This window comes from Catharus ustulatus, chromosome 17 (genome assembly GCF_009819885.2).
Source record: "Catharus ustulatus isolate bCatUst1 chromosome 17, bCatUst1.pri.v2, whole genome shotgun sequence".
Taxonomy (NCBI): Eukaryota; Metazoa; Chordata; class Aves; order Passeriformes; family Turdidae; genus Catharus; species Catharus ustulatus.
The window spans coordinates 5,540,079-5,566,738 of NC_046237.1; the positions used below are offsets into that span (position 1 = coordinate 5,540,079).

General features: G+C 45.7%; 1 protein-coding gene across 1 annotated transcript in view; it reads left to right on the forward strand.

The window, feature by feature from the left end:
* Positions 1 to 15,258, forward strand: part of NTSR1 (neurotensin receptor 1) — a 55,227-nt gene extending 39,969 nt beyond the window's left edge. Inside the window, exons 3-4 of the mRNA XM_033075076.1 lie at positions 8,231 to 8,321; positions 10,553 to 15,258. Coding sequence (XP_032930967.1) covers positions 8,231 to 8,321; positions 10,553 to 10,802 — 341 coding nt within the window. The 3' untranslated portion in view covers positions 10,803 to 15,258. The remainder of the gene's footprint in view (positions 1 to 8,230; positions 8,322 to 10,552) is intronic.
* The last annotated feature ends 11,402 nt before the right edge of the window (positions 15,259 to 26,660 follow it).

Here is a 26,660-nt window from a genome sequence, read left to right on the forward strand (position 1 = left end):
TATTTTCTTGGCTCTGTCTGGTTTTGGTCATGTACAAAATAATGAGGGTGATCAGGATTAAGGAATGTGTCAGGCCTCTTGCCTGGGAGCCACCTCATTAAGTCAGTAGGCATGAGATTCCTGATTGTAATTCCCTCTGTGCTGTCAGAGTTCACCAGGTGTGAGGATTTAAATTCAGAGGGCTCCAGGCACTTGCAGCTTCCCAGCTTTTTTTTTCTGAGAATAACAGGGCAAGCAGTTCTGTTGTTAAAAATACCATTCACCAAGAGACTTCATCCTTCCAGTTCCTTCCATGAAACCACCTCCAATTTGTGCTGCTATTCCTTGGAATGTTGAGTCTCCCAAAGCTGTGATGAAGCACAGAATATTCTCTGTGTGAATGTTCTCTGATTGCACAGCCAGATACCCCAATCACTTGATAAAATCCTAAGCAATCCTTAAATACTCACATGCACACACACCAGAGCAATCATAGAATCATAGAAGGGTTGGAAGGGACCTTGAAACTCATCTCATTCCACCCCTGCCATGGCAGGGACACCTTCCACTGTCCCAGGCTGCTCCCAGCCCTGTCCAGCCTGGCCTTGGACACTGCCAGGGATCCAGGGGCAGCCACAGCTTCTCTGGGCACCCTGTGCCAGGGCTCAGCACCCTCACAGGGGAGAATTTCTTCTTAATATCCAGTCTAACCCTTCATTCTTTCACTTTAAAGCCATTCCCTTTGTACTGTAACTCCAGGCTCTTGTCCCCAGTCCCTCTCCAGCTTTATTGGAGCTCCTTTAGGCACTGGAAGGCTGCAGAAAATTCCTCCTGGAGCCTCCTCTTCTCCAGGCTGAACATCCCCAATTCTCTCTGCTGCTCAAAAACCAGAATGTATTTGATGTTGGCTCAGGGTGAAAGCTCTGTTCAGCCAAAATGTCTTCTGGAAAGGGGCCAGTTTTGTGGCAGGGGCTGATACCCCACCAGTACACCTGCCTGCAGCCCCTTCTGCAAGCAGCTTCAGCAGCTCCTGTCAGATCAGCTCCCACATGGATGGAGGGAAGGCAGGAGTTACTGAATGGCACAGCTGAGCTCTGATCATGACTTTGAGACAAACTGATGGACATCAAGGGGAGGCTTTGCAAGGGGACATTGGCTAAGCCCATTAAAATGTAATCAGGTCCAGGTAGAGTGTGTCTGTTACTGAAGCTGCTTAGAGAAAGCAATTATAAAGCACTTAGAGGTTTAACCAATTAAAAGAATATCCTTCAGTCTCCCCCAGCTGGCTGGGTGATGCCTCAGTAAAATGCTTTTTAGCAGATGAAGTCAAGCCACATTTTTTACTGAGCGTCTGTGGATTTTTAATTTTGGGGCCTCTGCATTTCATCAAGAAATACAAGACAAAGGTCAAGAATTAATGATGTATCCATGTATTTCATTAATTTGTGCATCAATAATTCCCCTTCTGAACAAACACTTTGAAGAAACCATTCATTTCTCATCAGCAATGCTCCAAGACTGAGTTATTCATTTCAGGAGGAGGATATTGCCATGAGATTTATCATAACCAGCCTACAGACAGGAATAGCTTATACTTGGCAACCACAATACACAGAAGAGCACCAGTCTAAAACTCCTTAAACAGTTGTATTTCATAATTCCTATATTCTAAGGAAAGCAGATTTATTTGTTCATGAATCATTTCTTTTCAAGAAAGGAACAAAATGCATGGCAGTTTGTATCTCTAATAAAAAGTCTGAGCAACTCCAAGTGGAGTTCAGCAAAACCCCTGTGGCATTAAGCTTGAGTGGAAGCTGATTTTAACAGCTGAAGTGTCACACTGAAATTTGGGAGGATAAATTACCTATTTAACAGTTGTATATATTTGCCAGAGATGTTTGTAGCTGTAGGTTTACTTTGCAGCCTGCCAAGTGAGATAAAACAAGCAGCATCAGAGCACTCTATAAACACCCTCCAAGGAGCAAAAACCAGGGGTGGCTGCACCTCTGGGGTCAGGGAGTCTCTTTTTTCCCCTCTCCCAAGATGTGCTGGCACCACAGCCCAGCCTGGCACAGGAACTGCAGGTTCTGGTGGCTGCATCTCTGCAGAGAACTCCAGGATGTGCCATGCCCTGACAGCAGATTTCCCAGGTGTTAAGCTGTGACAATGTGAGTGCTTAAAAAGTTAACTAATGTGATTCTAAACATGAAGTCTGGCCAGGGCTTTAGTCAGTGTAGAAGCAGGCAGTGAATACAGCTCCAGGGTCCCTTTGATGGGCAGAAATTATTCTGGGAGGAACAAAGGATATGTCAAACTCAAAACTGGAAGGCAAAGAAGAAAGGGCTGCAGAGGAAGCCAGTTCAGGTTAGATCTGATCTCATAAAATAGAAACAGACTTGAACCTGGTGAGGATAACATAGGATCCCTTCTCTACCTTTCAAAGAGGAATTTCTCTTCCTTTCCTCTTCCCTCTCCAAACATCCAAACATCCCCAGGGGAAATGGCATGGGTGAATTTTAAATGGAATCAAGCAACCTCTTCTCTAATTTCCAAAAGAATAATTACCTTAGAAGGAAACTTGGGAAGACACCCCAGTTTGCCCTGGGACAGCAGTGGTGTGCTGCTTGCTAGTGCCTGTTCTTGGGCCAGCTTTAATCTGTATTTTCTGCCTTGCTCCTTATGGATGAAACTGGTGCCAGGGGATGATTTAACCACTGGCGTGAGCAGGGGCAGGAATTCACATCTATTTTCAAATCTGTCATCTGAAGCCATTAAAAATCAGGACTGGAAAATACAGTCTGAGTGAAATATGTTGATTTTGAATCCCAGAAGGTTTTTTCATTCACTGTGCTGTCTCACTTTCACTAATAAAGAAGAATTTAGGATTTTTTCAATAATATGTTCAAGAGCATTGGGGGACTGTGTCCAGCAAATGCTGTGTGTTTTCAGTGGTGTCTAGAGGAGCTGAGGACTTCCCAAGCTCTTTGTTATTCCCGCTTTCTTCTTTGCTGTCCTGAGTACTCCTGGTTCATGCTGGTGATCCCCAATCCCTGCTGATTGTTATTGACTTTTATGGAAATCCTTTGTTCCACAGCCTTATGACCCAAATACCAGCAGGAGTAGTTTTAATTTTACTGGGCTCATACCTACCCTGGCAGCTCCTGCAATCCCTACTTTGGGGCCTGCTGATATAAATATTGCCAACAGGCTGTCAGGTAGAACATCATGTTAATATAAACAGCACCTCGAGGTTTAACAAGGCTGTGCCAGCTGTGCCTGCACTTGGCCCAGCTTTCACCACCTCTCATATCAAACAGCCCTTTGTGAGACGTTCTCCTGTAATGGCATTGACTAAATTAGTATATAAATCTTAGGAGCTTGGGATATACAAGGATTGTTTCTCCAGAAATCAGCATTACCCTGACACGAGCCTGATAACCTTTTGTACTCCTCATTTGCACCAGCTGGTGGGTGTGCACCCCTTGGGCAGCCCCGGGGGTGAGTCTGAAGCACAGAAAAGGCTCAGAGCTGTTGTTCAGGGAGGTTTATACCTGCCCAAACAGCTCCTGCCTTTGCTCATAAATTCCACTGTGCTGTTCCACATCTGTATGTGGCTCAGCTCGCCTTCAAACACAGAGAAAAAGAAATAAATTGGCTGAAATAGTCTGGACAAAACTATCAAAGGAAGATGGATCTGAGCCTCTCTAGAGCCTCAGCAGCAGAGGTGTTGTAAGAAGGAGCAGCATCCCTGTTCTGCCTCTCCTGGAGGGAAAGGAGGACAGCACAGAGGGGTGCCCTCGCCAAGGGCCACCCCAGGCTGCAGGGCTGTGACTCAGCAGTCCCATGGGGGCTGGAGGAGATGAAGTGAGGAGGAGAACAGCAGCCCAGCGAGTGCTCTGTGCCTCTGCAGCTCCCCAGTGAGTCACTGGAGGTGGCTCCTCACCCCTGGCTGTCCCAGGCTCTGAGTCACCCCCAGCCTCACATGGCCCCACCAGGGGATGGGGGCTGGGATCCCCTCCTGAGCATCCCTCCTGAGCTCAGCCAAACCAGCCAAACTTCCTTATCCTCTGCTCCTGCTAACCCAGAGGTGGTCCTGGAGCAGGGCAGGTTCCCAGCCCCAGCCCGGGATACACACAGGGCAAAATAAAATACCCGGTGTGATCCAATAGAGTTTCACTTCCAGGATTGCTCCCACGTCCAGTTTAGTCTGAGAATCGAGACTGGCACAGTTTAAATCTCCTGTGCGATGAAAAAAATGTCAGTCAGAATTGATGTTTCTCTCTGCAGGACTTCCTGAAGGAAAAACAAACCAGGGCTCGTCCTCTGCCACTCCTCCTTCCTCTCCCCTTCTTCCTTGGCTTGCAGTTCAAACAGGCAGAGAAAAGAGCCTTTATAAGACAAAATAGAAAGACACAGGATGTAACAATTCAGGATTTAATACACATTTTAATTGGGAGTTTGGTTTAGAAGGGAAATGAGAGCCTACATTGGTGGAAGGATCATTCCCTGCCACTCCTGGCACCATGGGGTCATCTTGCTGGGGTCCCACATCCACTCCCCAACCTTGAGGTTTGGCACCTCATTTGTTCAAATATAGGAAATATCAGAAGCTCGTGGAGCAGCTCTGCTCCTATTAGAACCTTATTGAATTAATTAGAAGTGAGGGATGTGTCTGGTTTATTTTTAGTTCAAAAAATAAAGGCAGGAAATCTCCAACCTCACAAGCACCATCCTGGACAGTCACCCCATCACACACTGAGTCAAACCCTTCCCCTGCAGTGCTCAGCTCCAGCAGGCTGAGCTGCTCCTTCTCACTCCACCAAAGGAAGCCATGTGTCAAGCTTTTGATGATTAGGAACATCCTAGGAGCTCGTAACAACAATAAAAAAATCTTTTTTGGCAGACAGTTTACCCAGGATTTGTTTTAAGCTCAATTATTTTGACAGGCAGGTGCTCAGGGAAGAACCAAACAGCAGGAAAAGGAACCAGGTATCTGGGAGAAAAGGATATTTTCATTCTGTATTAAGTGGAAGTTAACACAGTCTTGTGTTTTGTATTCCTCTCAGGGGAGAGGACCCAAGAGGGCAGGATTGCAACCCTAATTCTGCTTGATCCCTTGTATGATAAAATGAAAACATACGGATTAAGGGTGACAAATCCAGGTCGGGATCTCCTAATCTGTGCAGCACAGAGCAGTGTGTCACATAGGTGGGGCTTCCAGATGAGACCACAAGTGTCTCCAGTGCTCTTCACATGTTTAATAGAGTTTTAATTGCGGAGTGATTGCATGTGATATTACAGAATTATCACAGATTACTTAATTGCTGATGTTAAGCAGATACTTCTCTCAATATGTGTTTTTGTTACTATAGATCCATATTATTTGGCACAGCATTGCCTGAGCAGCAGAAGCAGAGATCATTTACCAGGAGAAAACCACTTTCATTTAACATGTTGGTAAATTTAACAAGCAGATGTGTGAGATTCTTCTAATTGGCTGTCGGAAGAATCCGGATCCCGCCGTTCCTAAAGAGCTGCACGCAGGGGTGAGCAGCTGAGGAGTGCCAGTGCGTGGAGCTTTCTGCAAAAATCATGATGTGCCTGAGTGAACCTGTGTTTGGAGCCATTTGGGAAGCTGCTTTTGCAGCCTGAAAACGCAGCTAATCCTGTGCAGGCTGGGAGAGCAGATGGGCTGGAGCTGTGATGTTGGCTCGTTCCTGTTGGCCCGAGGCTGAGGGATGGAGGGGCAGAGGCTGCAGAGGGCTGCTGCTCCTGCAGCCCCTGGGAGGGATCTCCTGGAGAATCACTGCTCCATCCAACAGAGAAATGAATTTCTGGAGGTGGCCAAAAGCAGGGCCTCAGAAATGTGAAGGAGTGTCCTGGTTTGGAGGACAGGTGTCTGCTGAGAAAGGCAGAAATGGAGAATGTAAACCCCCTCCCTCCAAATTGTTGTAATTTTGAAATCAAATGGCTTTCTGGCAAACATATGGGAATTAGGAATAACAGTTCTTTTCTAGGGAAATTAAAATAGAAATACAGCACTACAAAGAAACAAACCCCAAACCCTGACACAGTCAGAGTACAACCTGACACCCGTCAGGCAGGGTGTTGGCAGCAGTCCCATCCCATGGTGGCTGCATCCTCCTGCAGTGACAGATGTGGCTCAGTTGGAGCAGTGCTCCTGGACAAGGTGCAGTTTCCCTCTGGAGCTCCAGTGGGGATGTGGAGAAATCCGGTTTTCCTCTGGAGTCCAGTGGAGAAAGGGGCTCCCTTAGTGTCCCAAAACCTCTGTTTTTATCTTGGTAAGAAATGTTGGGCTCTTCCCCCTGGCTGGAGCAACTCCCAATGGGATGCAGTAATTTTATCAGTCCCACAGTGGGACTCAATGGCCATGAGCAGAAAATGACTGGCTGGAGGAAGGATGGGTTGTGAAAAGATAAAGAACAATGCCCTGCCTGGTTTCAATGGATGGTCCATTAGCAGAATATCTGCCGTTGAGATAAGGATCACTGCCCCCACCCTCAACAGATGGTGATAGAACAGACACCTTTTATCACACTCTGGATTGTAACCCTGGACAAGGAGCAAGGCAGGCATCCATGCTCCATTCCCAGGGGATGTCCCCTCCTCTCCTGTGCCACCTGTCATGCAGGGGCTCTCCCATCAAACTCCCATCAAAGCTCCTCAGGGAAGGATCAGACCCAGCTCAAATTCATTCACCTGACGGCATCTGAAGGGCTGCAGGCTGTCTGGTGATGAATTATATCTGTGATCACTGCGGCCAGAGAGCAGCCAAAAAACAGTTTGAAAAAATGAATTCACTTGGACAAGAGAATAAAAACAGACCCTCTAGCCTTCCTTCCAAAGCATATCCCTTCAGTTGCTTAAATCTTTATTGGATAAATGGCTTTTGCAGCATTCCTGGAAGATGCTGTCATGCATTGTGGAATAGAACCTTCTCCATTGTTAGTTGTGTGTTTAATGAGAAAGGGAGCTCATGGAGTTGGAGTAGGGTTGAATATGGACCTGGACACCAGGGATTATTTAATTTCTGCTCTCCTGTGCCTCTTGGCCAAGCATCAGTGATGGGGAGGTGCAGCCACAGCCAGCCTGGTTCCTCCTGGACTGCATTGTCCAAGAGAAACACATCTTCTGCACCTCTTCTCCTTGAGCTATGACATGGACCCTTGGGATGACAGTGTCTGCGTTTGGGACATATCCACATAAATATTTTCAATCCCAAGGCAAATACAACCCCAGCCTCTGGCTCCACATGCCAAATCCACACTGCACTTGTGGCACCTCTCATTGGAGCAGAGCTTTGCTGCTTCCCAGCCCCTTACAGGTCACATAAAGGACAAGAGTGATGCTTCCATTGTTGTCTGTAGAGCAAATTTGGGACCCAAAATTAACTTAGTTATTTTATTTAGTCTTTATTTTCTTCTTGTCTTTTATTGTGTTATGTTTTAACTGAGATTTCTTTATTTCCTGCTAGGATTCTGCCAGAATCCTGCTGTTCCATGCAGAAGTTGAAATGTATACTACAAAAGGAAACAAATCTTTCTCTTGATTGCCTGATAGATCTACTTTTTAATCCAGACTGACAAATGCACTCTATCAACAGCACTTTATGCCTCAGAGTTGTTACATTTTATTTTCCATTGTTTGACATCCCTCAGAATCTGGAAAGGAAAAAAGCAACAGCGTCTTTCTCTGCTTACCCTTTAATTAATCATTTTTATTATGGCAAAACCCAGACCCAAAGAGGTTATAATACCAGGTATGGCACAAATGTAGAAGGAAAGGACGAGCCCTGCCACTGGGAAGAGCAGTTTAATGATTCTCAGCACTGTGGGGACTGTGGCCAGTGGCTCCAGCTGATGGGATTAGAGTGGCCCTGGCTCCCTGTCTACCTGGATGTAAAACATCACCACTTGTCTCTGTGAACACTTTGGATGAGATACAGAGGCAAACAGAGTTTCCTTTAAGCCAGTGTCTGAACTGGGCATTGCCAGTCCTTCATCTGCACCTCCTGATATCCCTGCCCCAGTGCTTAGTGCTGTTCTCTGTTCCTTCTCTTTTGCTTGTTTGTACAGACATTTGCAGGCTGGTTGTCCCTCAGGGTTATTAATTCTTTGCACTACAGCAATACAAGGACAAGTTACAGCAATTAAACCCAGGCAGACAAGTCCCCTTTTCACCCTGATGGAGAATTGCTCCCAAAGTTAAGGATTTTTTTCCTGCCTTGCAGGTGCTGTGGTGATTGCCTTCGTGGTGTGCTGGCTCCCTTACCACATACGGCGTCTCATGTTCTGCTATGTCCCCTCCAGCCACTGGACAGAGTGAGTCACAGCTTGGGGACACAGCTTGGGGACACAGTGGGGTCCCCCCATGCCAGCACAGGCTGGGGGCTTGGGATGGGGCTGGGGATGCCAGGGCACCCACAACCAAAGGGTTAAAGTCTCAAACTCCTACTTGCTGGTTTTGGTTGGTTGGTTTGTTTGTTTTTGATGTCTTGGTGTTTGCCAGGCAAATTAAGAGTCTTTGTTTTACCGGTAGGAAACATTGCCTTGAACCAAAACTCATCATCAGCTCTCCTCCTCCTCACCCCTGCTGGCACAGCCATGGGGTTCAGTCTGGCAGCCCTTGATGAAATGATATTTGGGCAGGGGGGCTGGTACATCCAGATTTCAGTCTCTGTGCCAGAGATGTTGATGCAGCAGCTCCTGTCAGCACACAATTGAGCTCCATGAGGCCACATTTCCTCTCTGACAGGGGAGATGACACAGGTGGGGGAATGACTGTGCTCCTCACTGAGTCTGGGCCAGGTTATTTACTGGGTTTTGCAGGGAATGGATCAAAAGAAAATACCAGCAGTTGCTGCTGATTAGGAAGTGCCCAGATTGTCAGAGAATTCTGGGATAATTGCACAAACACACTGCACTGCTCACAGATGTACAAAGGCACCCCAGGAGCTCCCTGCTCCTGTCTGAGGCAGGAGGCCAGCAAAGCAGCCACCAAACTAATTATTATTTTTATATATATCATCTAAAGCTAATGCTGTCTGGGGACACACACTGGGGAAGTCTGAGATGCCAAGGGATCACTCCTGTGTCTCCTGGCATGGTGTTACATCCCTGTTCTACCTGAGACCAGGGCTGCTTCTTTCAAGGGAAAGAAAAAAAAATATCTACAATACCAAAAAACAGAACAGCAATGAAAACCTAAAATCCCATCAACTCCAAACACAAAATACAATAAATTAGGATATAGCCTTCTACTGAATGGAACTATGGATCCAGCCATAATAAAATCCAAAATCTATCTTCAGCCATGAAAACAGAGCTTTAGGCACACACTGGGACAAACTCCTGTTTCTCCTTTGCTTTCCTATATGAAAAGCACTTAAGGCACTGTTCAATTATGTAATGGCTGCATTTGCTTTGAGCAAGAGGGGCAGAGAAGTCTGTCTGCAGTTAGTGGGAATTTATGCATCATGGCTGCATTCACATAATATTTTTTTCTTCTTTTTAAAACCATGAGTGATTTTAGGAAAACACTGAATTTACAGAGTGGTAGTGAACTATCAGTCTGGTGGCTAACCAAGAGTTTGCAGCAGCCTGGCATGTTCATTTATAAACACATGTGCCTTGCCCCTGAAGAAGAGAAAATTTTTCCAATATTAATTCTTCACAGCTACACAGAGAAACTCTTCTTGTAAGAGCTGGATGGGCCATGCAGTCCTTGGCAGTGCTGAGGGGGTGTGGAGGGATGGGCAATGTGGTCCAGCACTTCTCTATTTATCTTTTGTTAGACATTGCTCAGACTAGAAAAAAGGTCTGCAATTTTCACCCAGAAAAATGCTTCTGAGGAACATCTTCCTGAAAATGAGACCTGTGGTGTTTATAAATGCTTTACCAGCTCAGGGCTGTTGTTCTGAGTTGGCTCAAGGAAAGATATTTCTGAAAGTATAGAAGATAATAAAACATTTTCAATCAATTCTAGTTGAAAACATTAAATTGTGGTGGTTAGGATGTGTTTCAGAAGCATGCTGTCACCAGCTTGCCCCCAGAACAGGAAATGCTGTCCCACATTATGGACAAATCCCAACCCAGGGACCCATTGAATGAGCTGATTCTGCTCTCACTGCCAGAGGGAGGAGAGAGCTGCATCTGTTACTGGAGTTTGGCTCTTCTGCAACCTCTGTAGATCAGAACTGCAGCCAAAAAAGTCAAGCTAATGTGTATGTATGACACAGAAGCAAATTTCCATCTGGCTTCCCAGTCTCCAGAATGCCTATTTCCAAAGCAAAAAATGAACGCAGGAGGTAAATACTTTGTCTGGCTCCAGGGCTAAATGTCTCTAACTGCTGGTGAGTGGGGCAATATTTTCACAGGGGTATCTGACCCATGTTTAACCAGCTGTGGATGTTGGTGGGTGGTGGTGGCTCAGGCACCACTAAGCTCATGTTTGCAGCTAGAAAAGGTGAGCTGGAAAGCAGCTTATGCTTTTCTCACCCTTGTGGCTTTGAGTTCTTCACACTCAGATTTTTGTCTTTCCTCTGCTCTTCCAGTTTCCTTTACAACTTCTACCACTACTTCTACATGCTGACAAACGTCCTCTTCTACGTCAGCTCAGCAATCAACCCCATCCTCTACAACCTGGTGTCGGCAAACTTCCGCCAGATCTTCCTCTCCACGCTCACCATCCTGTGCCTGCCTTGGAGGAAGAAGAAGAAGCGACTGGCCTTTGCCAGGAAATCCAACAGCATCTCCAGCAACCACACATTTTCCAGCCAGGTCACAAGGGAAACTACATACTGAAGCCAAAGGTGGAGGAGGAACGCAGTTCATGGTGGAGTCCAAACTTGAGAGAGGCCTCTGTGACTTTCATGCATGGTCTCCAAATTCACATAACACAAATGTGTTTAGCAAAGTCATTTTTGTTGGAAAAAATAGGCTTTGTTCTGCCAGTAACTTTGAGGTTATTTTCGAGCATTGGCCTTGCCTCTTGTGAGTAATGTCTACATGTATTGTAACTTCAGTCTGGCATAAATCCAGGTGTGGTGTTAACTGGGAAAGCCAAAATGTGTTCAACTTAGGCAAAACTGTTCTGCCTTTCATCCTTTTCTCAGTGCAGAGATGCCGTGTTCACATCCGAGGGTTTGAGATCCTGGTGGCACCGAGCAGAGAGTTTGATGAGGAGAGAGAAGCTCTGAACAGAAAGGGAAGTTCTTGGAGAATGGATATGCTCATCTGTGGGATGTTCAATGAACGAGGAGTGAAAACTCAGGGAGCCAGGTGGTTATTTCAGAAATATATCTCCTTTGGGAGTAATGACCGAGGTGCTCAAGAGAGCCGCTCTGGCTCCTTGAAATTAAATAAGAACAGATGATGCCTTACCTAGGCTGGGGTGGCTGTGGCCTGGGACTGGGGTCACCTTTGGCTTTAGGGCATCCACAGTGCCTGGCTTGGGTACCACTGCACCCATGACAGCAGAGCCTCTGGCAAAGTCAAGAATGCAGAGGCTGTGCCCAGATGGAGTGCTGAAAATGAACAGAGATGGGAAATCTTCCTTTTGCCATACAGCCAAATCCTATTTTTTACCACAGAGAACAGTTTGCTGGCCTGCATTAAGAGATGAGAAAACTCTGAGCTTATGAGGGCTCCAGGCTGCTGAGATAAGAGCAATCTGCCCCAATTCTGTGACACCTTCAGATTTTTCCCATTCTTATTCCAGTTTTACTCTTTTCCTCACCATTTCCACAAGGCTGACATCTCCGTATATAGCAGCTGTAGGCAGCAGGTCCTCTCATTCTACCTTTTCTTTTATTACTTTTTGCTACCAGAACTGTTGGCACACTTATCTGCACCCCACTATTCAGATAGTTCAAATGCAGAGCATAAGGAAGTCTAAACTGGGGAGTCTTCACTCTAAACCCACTTTTCTTTCAACAAGCCAGAGGAACAGAAACAACACTTGAAAATTCTCTTTGAAATTTCCCAGGTAGCACGAGTTTTCTGCCATATGGTTCCAGCTCTAACAGCTCTAATATGATACAGGCAATTGCTCCAGAGTCTTTAGTACTGAAACAACAGGCTCTGGGACAAGCTAAAGGGCTTTTCCCCAATTGGTGACCTGCACAAACCTGGAATTGATCAATCACCCTGTGCAGCGTTTGCTGGTGGTGACCTGGTGTCCCCTGTCACACCACACATCATCAGGAGAGCAGGGCTTGCCTCTGGAAGGGGACAGGGCAGGAGAGTGGGCTCAGTTTGGCTTTCTGGGCTTTGGCCACCCCATGCCACCCTTCAGCTAATGAGCACCTGTGGTCCCTAAGTGAAACCACAGAGCTGGAGGTGTGGATTGGCCAAGTGAGGGTCACACAGTGATGGACACCAGTGGCTGAACCACTGGTGACATCCTCTGCTACAGAACAGGTCGAGCTGGAAGGGATTCACAAGAATCATCGAGTCCAACTCCCTGCACTCGTGGTTTAGGTCCTGTTGGGCTCAGCACATAGAGGAAATAACATTTGGGGGCTTTTGCTGTGAGCTGTTGGTGATGAGTGACTGCTTTTGGGGCATTTATAATGTTTACCCAGCTGGCCATGACCTGCCAGGCATGGGGGGTGATTTTAATACCGAGTACAGAACCCCTGCAAAAGAAAGGGCTCAAAATAAAAGTCAGTGGGGCTTTCACTTCTTCTGATTCAGCCAAACTGCCAGCTCTGTTCTGTCATGCCTTCTTGTGTTTCTTGCCCTGGTTGTACCAAGCAGAGGGCAGGGATTCTATTTGACCAAGCACTTTTGTTGCTCATGGACTGTTGACTCCTCTTTGACAAAGAAAACAGGTAGTGGCACACAAATAAATAAATTGAAACAGAGGCAAAAGGGAGACTGATCTCTTCAGAAGGAAATCTGTGAGAAACCAGCAAGTATTTTCTGAGTATGGTGTGTGTGAAATGGCTTGGGCAGGTTGGAAGAAGATCTGCTCATCCTGCCTAGTGGGAAAATCCAGGTACATGAACAGGAGAGGGGGAAGATCTGCCTTGAGAGGAAGAGGAGTCTTGGTGTCAAACATTTAACTTTGGCCTTTCAGGCAAGACACTTCAAAAGTTTCTGAATGACCCAATTTTTTTATTTCACCTCTAAATAGCAGCTGGGAGGAGCTTTCTGAAACCTCCCAGGGAAGCTGTAACTACACTGCTTTAACTTTCATTACAATTTAACACCCTGCATGTCTCATTTGCTTTTGAAATATTAAACATTATTACTACACTTGTTCAACACCAACCTGCTGAAATGTGCTTGATTATCTTAGAAAATACTGTACAAAAATTGTTGTTTCACATAAGATGCTTGGTTTAGACTTTCACCACCGAGATACACTGGCAGTTTACAGAATATTTGATCACAGCTCAGAGAAACTGGCAGGTTTATTTTTGGTTAGACATGACAGTGGGAAAAAGCTGGAATAAAAGTGAACTAATCATAAACCCTTTCCACAGTGTTTGTTGGGCCACTTGAGTGCTGAAGAGCTGGGGGAATTTGAGGGATTTACCCAAGTGGTTTGCTGGCTTCTACAGCTCTGTTCTTGCAGTTTATCAGGAAAGCAGACCTGGGTCCATGGCCTTAATCTGAGATTGCAGCTCAAAGCTACCTCTTCCACTGGCCAAATCTGACACCTTTCAGCTGAGCAGTGTAAGTTACAGCTGCTTCCATCCTCTTCCCTCCTCACCTAATTTTGCTATATTCACCTTAGAGATGTGGCTCCCTTGAGCTCAAAGATGTGAGGATAGGAAACCCCCATGGTTTCCAGAGAATCACTGGACATTCTGGGTTGGAAGGGACCTTAAAGAGCATCCAGTTCCAAACCCCAACCATGGGCACAAACACCTTTCCATGAATGGTTGCTCCAAGCCCTGTCCAACTGGCCTTGTAAAGGAAAGCTGAAACAGTAGAAGAGAAAAAGGTACAAACTGCCCCATATTTTCCAGAGAAATGGTTCTTTAATGCCTTTTAACAATGATTGAACTGCTAACCCAATGAGGTTTTTGGATTTACTCTGGTGTGAATGGTTTTTGCCATTAGACAGAATAAAAACTCCCGCCCCTTGTGTCCCTGTCTTGGCTCTTCACCGAAGCAGAGGTGAGTGCTGGGGCTCTGCTCATCCATGCAAATTGCCTGTGTTTGGAACTGTTTGTTTTGACTAAAAAAAGAATAAAATCTGTGGAATCTGCAGATGTGAAGTGCTGCCAGATTGATTCTAAGGAACTCCATTCTGAAGAGCGTCTATCAAGTGACCTCTTCAAACGTTGTTTTGGGGTTTTGTTTCTCTTCACAGCGCCCTTGCCAGAGCCATCCGTTTGGCAGAGTGTGAAATCAGGTTTATAAAGTCTTTGCTATTCAGAAATTTCCCCCAGACAGGACCAGTCCATCAGTGCTGGAATGCTCTGCTGAGTTTGTGTTTTCCTGTAAGTGCATGAGACCTCACTTCAGCGAGCTTTTCAGGAGAAAACAACGGAAAATGGGCGAGGAGGGTGAGCAGGGCATGGCAGTAGCAGGAGCTTTGCACTTCCAGCATTCAGTGAAACAACTCCAGGTGTGCTGCAGCTGCAGACAGCTGGTGCTGCAGGTTTGAACCCATCCCCTGTGAGCTGCAGGGCAGGGACAGCAAACATCCACAGGTCACTCCATGTCCTCCTGGCTGTGCTGTTTAACTCTTTAACCAAAGCTGTGTCTGCTAGAGCTCTGTCTGGTTCTTCACATCACAGCTCAGCCACTCTTCCTGTCCTCAGTCTGGGTTTGCTTAGTATGAAAGCAGAAATTGCTGATCCAAAATTTCATGATGCTGTGTCCTGGCTTTGTGATCCAGAGTCCTTCCTCAGCTGTGCCACCTGATAGTCCTGCACATATTGTATTTATGGCAAATATTTTTTAAAGTGCACCTTTTTTTTTTTTTTTTTACTTTTATTCTGAGATACAAAATGTTGATGTGCTTTATTTTCTGTGGCCTGTTGCTCAATGGGAAAAAAATGAATGTTAAAAGTGTGTCAGTGTCTACTTTGTAATATTTTCTGTGACAAAGGGAAAGAAGAGGGTGTGGAACCCTTCTGTGTGGCAATGGGAAACACTCTTTCAATGTAACATGCTATTATTGATACTGTATTTACTGATCAAAGTGTCATGAAACGGTTAATTCCTGATATAGCCTTTGTACTGTATGGTATTTTATTTTGTCATTTATTGATCCTAAGAAATAAATATCCAAATTTAAGGCTTGGGCTGCTTTTGCTTGAAGTGGCAGGTGTGCCTGGTTGTCGCAGCCTGGCTGGGATCTAAACTGGTGGAATCCCATTGCCTTGGACTGGGATCTGCAGCTCCTCTGCACAAGGGCCCTGAGGGCTCCTGTCCCTGCCCTCTGCAGCACAAACAGCACCCAAACATCAGCTGCTGCTTCTGACTTCAAACAAGGACTAGTCAGGTTTGAAGGATGTTCCCATAAAGGGATGTTTGCCCTGAAAAACCTTCCTGAGATCTGTTAGAAGCATCAGATCTGTGCTGCTGGGCAGAGCCGTGGAAAGCAGCCAGGGCTTGGAGCCTGGAGGGTGGGAATGAGAGCTGAGCCCCCAGCCTGAGCTGCTCTGAGTGCTGAGATCCCAGGGGCACTGCAGGGCTCGGAGCTGCTGCCTTGCCTGTCTGCCCTGCTCGCTTCTCCCTGCTCAGGGCAAAAGTTACACGTGTTCTATCCTGGCCATCATTCTGCAGCAGCTCTGCCCAGAAAACTGGGCAGGCTAGGATTTATTGCACTGGGAGCTGTAGGGGTACAGGGAAGGAGTCAGCCCTCACCCCAAATAATGATGACAAAGAAGGAGGTTTATTGTGTCTTAACAGAGATTTCCCCTCCCATCTTCCCATCTTCAGCGCGATCCTCTTCCTCCCTGGCATTTATTTTTCTAACACAAATGTAATTTTGTGGGGATAGAATGCCTGGGCATTACCCATGATATTAAAGTGTCCTTGCACTAAATGAGCAAAAATCAGTCACCTCCATCCTCCCTGCAGGTTAATGCATCCTCCTCCTGCTCCTGGTTAATGTTATGTTGTGCAATAGCTGAGCTGAGCCATAAACTCTTCATAGTTTTTAACCATCCAACCCTTTTGTTTTGATTTCTGATAGAGGGAAAGGTTGTTTGGAAAGCAGCAAGAGAATAAAATTTAAATATTTGGAATCATTCATGCCTGGAAAATCCATCTTCTGAAACCTAGCTTCAATGCACTGCCTCTCCAAAGGCTTTTTGGTGCTGCTTCCAGATGAGAAGAGAGGAGCCTCAATTGTCCCTACACCATCAGGCATTAAAAGATCAAAATCATTTATTTTATGGATCCTTTTATTTGGTATTCAGCCCTGCTCTGCTCAAAGGGGTATTTTCAGTCTGCAGCTCATGTCTGGGGCAGTGGAAATCCACAGCACGTGGCAGCATCCTTGTTTCCTGCTGCAGATTTCTGTGCTGGGCACGCTGCTCCCAGTGGAGCCTCCATGGCTTATGCAGAAATCCAGCCCATGTTCAAGCTGGAGTGAAAAATGTTGCTGTCTGCTTGTGACTTGTCTAGCTCAGGGCTGACTCCTTGAAAAAGGCAAATTCTGGGCAGCAGAGCTTCCCAATCCTCCCAAGCCACCCTCCCATCCAGTGTCACGCAACTGTGCACCATGGCATGCCCCAAAAATGTGAAGGAAAACAGATATGGAGAGTCAAATAATTCTTTTTTTTGTCTTTTAGAAAGGCACAAGGACTGTGCCTCGAGCCATGAGGGATGCTTTCAGCTTGGCCCTTATTTCTCATTTCAATTATAAAAGCAATTTCCATAGTTCACAAGGGGAAAATTTCAGGCACCTTTTGGAAAAAAATGTTATGTTTTAGTAAATGGATTCATGAACGTTAATAAACATCCATAGAGAAGTTAATTTATTTTAAATAACTTTAAATCTTGCTCTGCCTTATTGAATTTGTTTGAACTGTAGACCAGGCTGGAGTATATTCATGAGGGCATTTAAGCATTAAGGCAGCACGTCACAGTTATTATTCCAGCCCTCCTGTGGGCTGGGAAGCACAAAGCAGAACCTGAAGTGATTTTGGGCACTCAAGTGCAAAACTCCTCCAGGAGCACAGGCACAGGCACGGCCCAAGTGCTGCAGGGTGGCCAAACCAAGCTGCTGGGGTTGTTTTCTGGGAACAAAAACATGCCAGGGGAGCCCAGAGCAGCCAGCCCAGCATCCATGGGCTGCCAGTCCCATCCTGGGCTCGCTCAGCCAAACACCAGTGGGAAAGGATCATAAAATCATGGAATCATAGAGGGGTTGGATTGCAAGGAACCTAAAAGCTCATCTTATTCCAACCCTCTGGGCAGGGACACCTTCCACTGTCCCAGGGTGCTCCCAGCCCCATCCAGCCTGGCCTTGGACATTTCCAGCTGCTCTGGGGACCCTGTGCCAGGGCCTCTCCACCCTCAAGGAATTTCTTGCTAACATCTAATCTACATAGAGAAGCAGCAAATTTAATTAAACACCCCATCACTAGTGGTAAAATCAGCCAAGGCAGCCAGGACTTTCTTGAAAGAGGAAAAGAAAGGCGAAAAATGTGTAGTGAGTGTGTAAGTGCATGTGTGGGTGCTGCAGCCACACCTGGGATGATGTTTTGTCCAGGTTGTTCAGCCTGGAGAAAAGAAAGCTCCAGGGAGACCTCAGAACCCCTTTCAGTACCTAAAGAGGCTTCAAGAGAGCTGGAGAGGGAGTTTTTCCAAGAACCTGGAGTGACAGGACAAGGGGAAATGGCTTTAAGCTGAAACAGAGTAGATTTAGATCCTGCCAGCACCCCAAAATTCCACAAACATAATGGAGGTGTAGTAGCCATTGTTACCAAGATTTAAGAGCATTAGCACACTTCCAACAACCCAGCACCCTCCATCCCTTTGTCTCTGCAATGGAGCTCTGGTTTTAGGGATGGATTTCAGGCACAGGAACTTCTGGGATTCACTCAAGAGCCACAATGAAATCTTGCAGAGCAGAGCCCCAAACCCCAGCGCTCCCAGCCATCAACTCTGCCTCATCTTTCCCTTCACCCATCAGCAGCAGGTAGCTCAGAGCTATATTAAGCCTCCATTCCAAGACACATATTAGCAAAACATGCCAACATTCAGCCATTAAAAAGCAGCTTCTCTCTGGCTGTCAGCAGCAGCAACAACCTTGTCACAGCACTTGGCAGCTCCCGGAGTGTTCTTGACGTTGAGTGTTGTTATCCTTGGTGTCTGCTCCCTGCAGGTTGCAGGAGAAGGTGAAGCACTGTGTGCTGAATTTAAAAAATACCCAAACAGCAACAAACTCCATTAAATGGGAATGACCTCAGCAGTGCCACGGGGAGCTGTGAGGAAATCTGTGACACCTGACATTTTCCATGTTTCAGTTCTTGTGTCCAACTAAAAAGCAGCGACGACTGCCAACAGCATTATTAGTACAGCTCCCACACAGAGCATGAATTCTTACAAAGTTTCACATTTCTGCAATAAATCATTTTTTTGTCTTCCTTCAGACTGGCAATTGGAATAAGATTAATTTCTCTTTACCATCAACACAAGCATGAAATACCATTTCTCGTGACCACTCCAGGAAAAAGCCTCATGTCACGGCTTCTGTTTTTTACTCAGAACTTGAGACTTAATCCCTCTCCTTCCTCTGCCTGAGCCACACCACAGCAAGCAAATGGTACAGGGATTTTAAAGGTGGACACCAGTGATACCACAGTAAGGGAGCCACAATGGTTAATGCTCTTGCCCAAAGAAGTGAGCGCCCTTCAGGAGGCTGATCTAGGAAAACACATAAACACAGATCTACAGGTTTTTGAGATAAAAGAAAATACAAATTTCTGGAGCATTTCTGAGCCTTGAATGCCCACCTGCACAACTGATATAAACCTGTTTGCATCTGCAAAGAAACCCAGTTTGTGTTTGTAAGTGACCCAATCTAGCTCTGTTTGTTTCTTTTCTCTGAGACTTTTCTTTTTTTTTTTTTGAAAAATGTAATTTAGCAGGGGAAAATTATGTTGTTTGTTCTGTTCACAACTTTAGTCTTAAATGCCAGAGGTACTGATCAGATTAAAACAGAAATCAGAGTTCATAGATTGTGTCTGGAAGGAATAAAGACTCTGGTGCTGATTTTTATTGAATACAGGACAATATCTCTTGCTTATTGTGTACATTACAATGGCAAGGGAGGAGAGCTTTTATCACACCATGGCTCAGCACTTTCTAATATGTTGTTCATCATTTGGAGCTCACTGGCATTCACCTGCAGATTTCACTTTGTATCTTAAAAAGTTTTCACAGAATTTTGGAGACAGAGAAAAATACCTTCTGCCAGACTCACTCCATGGATACACCCTAAATCACAGAATGGTTTGGGTTGGAAGGCACCTTAAAAGTCATTTTATTCCCATCCCCTGCCATGGACAGGGACATCTTCCACTCAATCAGGTTGCTCCCAGCCCTATCCAACCTGGCTGTGAGGAGCATCATCATGAAGAGCCTTAGATGAACATTAAAATAAAAATTGGGAAGGGCTATTTCTGCTCCACTCCTCAGGAAATGGAAAATTAATGGACCTCTGCAGAGGGACATAGAGGCAGGAAAGGTTTCTGCAGAGAGCAGATCTCACTTTGGTTTCCCCCCAGCCCAAAAATTGACTTTTCAAAGCTCAGCTTTGAGGGAGATTGTGCCATATCAGCTTAGAGTGTGGGATAAAAGGTACAAAGGATTTCAAATGTCTTCAGAAAGTATGGCACCATCAGTGCACAATGACAATTCTATCTGCTCTCTGTGTTTCTCTATACATCACGTCATCAAAAGGATTCACAGACTTCTCCCAGGGAGAATACAGTTGTGTCAGTAACATCAGCATGCAACAGAAAAAAACCCAAAAACAAACAAACAAACAAAAAAACCAAAAAGCAAACACTGGAAAATAGAAAAGGAAGAAAAAAAAAAAAAAGAGAGAACACATTCTGCTCCTGTCTGATTTTTGCATCTTCACAGATCAGTCAAAAGCTTTTTCTCTTCAACCAAAATCTCACTTCCACTTGTTTACAACAATTCATCCTCCTGTGCTATTCATTTTCCTGGGAGATCAGCTCCAGGGCTTGGGATCTGCCTGTGCTTCACATCCATCTCTCCAGAAGGCACCACAGGGTTTGAAGATTGGTTGTCTTCATCAGGAGGAAAAACCTGTTTTCTGTAAGAAGGGGCCATGAGTCACAGCATGGCTTTGATGAAACCAATAGGAGTCCTTAGTGGTTGGCACCAGAGTGCTGGAGAATTAGGAGTTGCAGGACCAAAATGAAATAATGAATCAGAGGATGTGATGGGAAAGGTGTTTTGTTAGAATGAATTTTTTTTAAACTGAGGGTAAGGCATGTTTATTTGAAATTGAGCCTATTTCTTGTGATGCACAAATCAAGTTTCTCAGGAAGGTTTTTATACAGAGTAGGATTGTGATAAAAAAGAGGGGAAACAGGGCTGGTCAGATGATTCCCCACTGCTGTGGGATGAGGCAAGGGCACAGGGACAGCCCTGTCAGCCTGCTCAGTAAATCATCCCCTCACCAAGCACCACAGTAAAGCAGAGAAGCAAAGAGTTAACTTTGCTCACATCTCCTAGCAATGCCTGTTCCCACAATCACTCTCTCTTTTTGGCCAGAGTTCTGTATTTTTTAGCTGTTCTCAACTCTCTTGTAGAGCAATTATTCCTGAGTGCAACTGAGGACATTTTCCCTTCTGCTCAGATGAAATTTTCTTCAATTCAGTTTGGTAGCAGCTCCTGAGAGCACCTAAGAAAATCTCCTGTTTTTAGAGTCTTCCTTGGAGCTACCCAACAATGGGGAAGCTGCTGAAACACTTGGGAGGTCAGGGGAGAAAAGGATCAGAGCTGCAGAGGCTGAGGAATGGGACTGCAGGAGAAAGAGAGAAGTGGGAGAGAGATGAACCCAAATCTGGGGAGGTTTTCAGGATTTCCTGCTGCCAGTGCAGCTTCAGAGCATGTTAATCTGCATCTTTACCAGCACCCACCTTCCCACTTTCATATTTTCAATCACAGATGTTTTCAAAGTCATCCCTGCTCTCCAAATATTAAATTTGGAAAAAATGCTCAGTCACAGACCCTGAAAATGAGGGTGTGTTTGGTTTGATTATTTGGTCTCCAGTGCAAATATTCACATCTTTCCAACCAGATCCTTTTATTTAGGATTAATAAGTAGAAGTTTCACTTGAGTAGCTGTGGCTCCACCTCATGAATGTTTAAATTGAGGATAATTTGTGTTTCTGTTCATATCAAAGTATGTGCTCTATAAAATAGCTTGGGTCAACTCTACATTTTTACTATTTATAAGCAGAAATATTTCTGGCTTATTAGTGGTGTGGACAGCTTTGTTCCTTCCTCTGTTTTTTTTAGTAAGACTGTAACTTTAATAAGATTTTAATACTGAGACAAACTACACAAATTTCAAATAAATTTGTTCACTGATCAAGGCACAAAAGAGAAAATATTTCAATAAATTGAATATTGTCTTCTATCTACTGTTCTCCCAGAAATAGTCACTTGTAGTCTAAAATACAATTCCACTCCAGCCATAAATATTCATAGCTAAGAGTCTTTATTTTCCTTTAAACTGCTCTGTGCTACTGGAAACTCTAATGCTTCAAAAGTCAAACACTGAGACCTCATCATAACCAGATGTACCCAGAAAAACCATGATGCAGAAAAATGGATTTCATTTCAAATAAATCACGAGCTGTGGTGGGAACAATGCTGTGTTCTAGTGCAGGACATTTCCATAGGTACAGAGAAATCAAATCCAAGACAGGCAGAACTGGGATTGCACACCCAGGTATGGGGTATGAGACACTGCAGCCCCATCGTGGGGATTGTGCAGCCACATTTGTGTCTCAGCTCTCCAGCAGGAAGAGACCAGCTCCTTTTTAACCATCCCTTTGAAAAGGTCAGATCTAGCTCTGGGTACCACCCTGCAGCGCTTCAGGAGGTCACCAGGAGCATGAACATTTCCTTCCCCCACATCTCCTCTCTGCTCCATCCCCTTGGGATCACATCTCCTTTTAAGCCACACCAGGAGCTTGCAGCTGACATCCCAGGGAGCAGGTGGGGACCAGGACACTCTGGCCAAGGCTCCACCCTCAGATGCAGAGCCAGAGGCACTCTGGGCTCTTTGCTCAGTGCTCATGCACACAGTGGCACAGGCAGGGGAGAGAAAGGAAGGGTGTCTCATAAACCCCGTGACAAATGGGAAGACAATGGTAATTCAATTACTCTGCACAATGATGTTACCAAAAAGGATGAAGAACTTGAGTAGATAATTGTTTATCCTTTGTTTTCATTGTTGATTCAAAACTAATACAATTACTTGTGCAGGTGATGTCTCAGTTCTGAATCACGGGGGGAGACAGCACTTCTGGTGCCTTATGAGCCATTAATTCAACATGACAGGCTTGACCTGAGGACACCAATAATGCTGTCATCTCAGCTGTCTGGTGGCACAAAGCTGAACTGACCCATTCTGTCTCACAGGCTCAGGGAATTCTGTGAATTTGGAAGTGGAAATCTCTTGGGTGACAGCTGTGTACGAGGGGAGCCTCTGTCCTTTCCATAACTCATAGCCACGGTCTTCTTACACTTTGGTTTCACCCCAGGTGTTTCCTATTTTAGCTCCAGTAAGGGAAGGGATGTGAGCAGGGAAGTCACCTGCAGAGTGGAATACAGTTTTGGAATACAGGTGGAAACAGGGCTGTGGCTGGGCTGTTCACTGCTCTGCCAGCAGAACAGAACCACTTCCCTTCTCCCCTAATTCTCCCTGTCACCCTGTGGCAAAATCCTCACTCATGCTTTCCAGCTGGGCTTGTGCCAAGGACCCTCCTCTTTGAGCAGTTCCAGTTTAAGTTTCCAAATTCTCCCTCTGTGCCCAAGCCCAGCACAGACCTGTCACCAGAGCCCAGTGTTGTGGCTCCTGGACTTTCTGCAGAGGGACAGATCACCCAACCCTGTGCAGGATGTTGGTAAAGCACCTGCACATCCCAGGAACAACATCAGCCTAAAGGAATGCATCACAGCAGAGTCTCAGCACCCAAAGGAAACGATTCCCAAACAAAGATCAGACACAAAATATCAGCTAGGAACCAGAGCTGTGGGATGCCTCTTCTCACAGCCTCCTCCACTGCTGCTGACAGAAATAAACCTGCTCAGCTGTCACTTTGGAGCTGGAGATGGGCCATGGGGAGGCAGGACGTGTGGGGGTGGCTGAGGGGGAAGGATTTTTTTTTCCTCTGTGAAAACATCCAGTTTCATCACTGACAAGTCTGACAGGTGGAAACCAATTAAAAAAAAAATCCTACTCACAAGTGCCTCTCTGGAGAAGTTCCTCAGTTTTGCCCACTCCTGTGCAGTAACTGCTGGGTGCTGACATGGGGCAAAGCCTTGTCCCTGTGGCACTGCCCTCCTGCTGAAACAGGGGCTTTGACAGATGTGGGGCAATGTGGTCCCAGTCCCTTATTTGCACATTTTTGTGGGCTCACACCTGCTTGGAACAATGCTGCAGAAATGTTGACTGCCTTTTGCTCCCAATTTCCCATGAGATGCTGACAAATGTCTCAGGAAGGCATCAGCTACTTCAGTTTGATGCTTGGCAAAGCAAGGACAAGGATTAGCCCATCTTCAACATTCCATTTTCCATCACACACTCAAAAGGATCTAAATGAAAGTTTCTGTAAGGCAGGTCCTGCCAATTCATCATCACTCGGGCTTGACACAAAAGCAGAAAATTATTTCTTCCCCTCCTAGGATCAAGTTTGAATTTAAACATAAATATGCCTGAGAATCTGCATCAGAGATGCTAAATACCTCATAACAGAAAAAGCAGGATGGCAAAACAATGTTATTATTCAGCTACACTTGCAAAATTCCCATGCAAAATAAATGTGCATTAGATGACTGCTGCAGCATCTCTGAATTGCAGACACTTCAATGTTTTAAAATTCCCTCATGAGCTTTGCTCTGCTAGCTCCTAAGCAAGTTTCCCCCTGTATCCTGAAGAAAGTAAGTGTGGAGAGCTGCCAACACTTTGTAGGGCAAAGCTTTTCCCGAGAAAAGCTTTTCCAGAAAATCTACTCGCTTTTTTTGTCACTTCAGAAAAGCCCCGGGAGATCTGAACCCTGCAGGCCCAGACAGAAGCAGTCTGGGTTTAATGTTCCAAGAACAGATCAGACACCAAGAGCTCAGCTCCTCCTCAGCTCTGCAGGTTTGGGAAACATCCCCTCCCTGGTTGTGCTGCATTTCCAAGGCAGGCTGTGCACTGAAACCCAGCAACCATCCACCCCTTTCCCAGGGATTCTCCTCACAAACAGGGAAAACTTCAGAATAAACACTGGGTAATCTCAGCTAATGTGGTCAAGTGGCCACAGCAGTGCAAAGGGTTTGGGTTTTTCAGTAATTATCATGATGGGCTTTAATCAAGTCACTGTTTTAATTTCTCCTCGCTTTAGGACAGGTAGGACAACAGCATTTTGTGACAGCAGCAACAACACTGTGAGTTGCTTTTTCTTCAATTAGAGTGTTAAATTTAAAGTATTAATTAGCTGTGGAGATCCTAAGAGCAACCACAGCAAGCAGCCCCTGGTTTTCCCTGGCTGAGAGCAGAGATCTCAATGGTGCAGTCTCAGCTCAGGCACTGGAGCCTTTCTCTCCCTCCAATGCTCTTGTCACAAGCTCTTTTTTCCTGCAGTGTTTGTTCACCTCTCAGGGTGCTGCCCACTCATGTGAATCCATTACAGATCTCACGCTTTGGAGCCTTTTAAAACGTTTCCCTTTCCATGAGTGCCACTTCTTCTCAAGGAGCCACCGTGGCTGCGAGCACAGCCAACATCCAGCCTGGGCAGAGCTGCCAGCCCAGCTCACTGCAGGGCAAGGACCATCAGCACAGCCTGCCTCCAGCACAGACCTTACTGAGGGCATCTGGGGCTGCCTGGCAAACCCCATAACCCCAGCTCACCCCTTCCTGCCCTAAAATAAATATCTGTGGGGTGATGAGTGGCAGAAGCTCTGATTTGCCAATGTCTCTTACTCTGCACTTACGAATTTTCTTCCCGACGCCTTCCTCACAGGACTTCTGAGAGCCAGGCTGATTTTATTGAATGTGACAAGAGATAACAGTGCCTTATAATAATTGTGCTTTTTTTCCATCGTGAAAACTCTGTAATGCAGCAACCTGCAGCTCACTGATGGGCAAAGGGACCCCTGCCTGAGCCACAGGTTGTGATGTGGGCAAGAGAATCTGCCTGCCCTCCTTCCATCCCAGCAAACAGGATGACCCAGGGCTGGAGCTGATGTCCAAAGCATCTCATGACTCACTTAAACCCCTCAGGGGCAGCAAAGAAGAAATTAGAAAGGGAGCAGAAACACACTGGAGTGCACCTCCCTTCTGAGGGACATCCTGCTGAGAGAGGGAATTAATAAAATGTTTTGCCCTACCTTGTTATTCTAATTATTCCTAGAGACAGGCAGTGATGTACTGGGTAATTCCAGCAAGGAATATTCTTCCATGTGCAAGAAAAATCTTCATTTTGAGACTCAAAGAAATTGATGGCTGAAAAGTTCTCCAAAAGCAAAGGGAATCTGCCTACATCTCACATGGGCATCACCACCATGTCCCAAAAGCACAGAGATGCAGCAGGTTGATCCTGGAGAGCACAGGAATGGAACCCACGTGTTCAAGGTGTGCTGCCCCATGTGCTGCTCGGGCCCTTGGCTGCACAGCAGCTCCCAGCAGTGGCTGTGAGTCAGGCTGCATGCACAGAAAAAACTGGCTGCACATTTTCTAGCAGAGAATTGGGAAGTTTGGTGAAGATTAGAGCCAGAGAAGGAAGCAAAATAGCTCTGAATTCTCCATTTTACATAAAACCAGCAGTATAGAAACATCACCATCCCAAAGGAATGCTCACAAATTTCATTTCTTCCTTTTGGCCCCATCATTCTCCAATGACTTTTGGTTTGCTCCACCTGTAATATTTTTTTCTCCAAAAATAATGAAATTTATGCTATTTTCACTAGCCCTCAATTTCCTGCACATGGTAAGTAACACTCTTGGAAACTGATACAGGGACTGTGTTGCTGTCACTTGAAAGCAAGAATTAATTAAGCTGCCTACAGCCATCCCTCAGGTGCAGTCCTTGGCTGAGCACAGCCAAAAAATGAGACAGTGGAAGGATTACATCTGGAAAAGGGAACATGGACAGCACTCCTGCAACCTCCAGCACCAAAAAGCTCCAAAAAGAATGTGCAGCACTTCCATGCACACATCCTGGAACATGCCCCACATGTACAGGCACAGGCAGGAATTTTGTGAGATCATGGGAGGGATTACTCAAAAAAAAAATAAAAAAAAAAATTCATGGATTCCTGCAAAGGAACATGGCAGATTGTTCTTTCTGATTCGTTGCCCAACCCCAGAATTTTGTTCTCTTTGCTTTTCCCACTTTCCCATTCTTTGCTTGACATGGTGGAATTTCACCTTGATCTCAGGAAGGAGAGCTAGGATGCTTTTCCCTCATAGCAGCTCTCTGCACCAGCCTG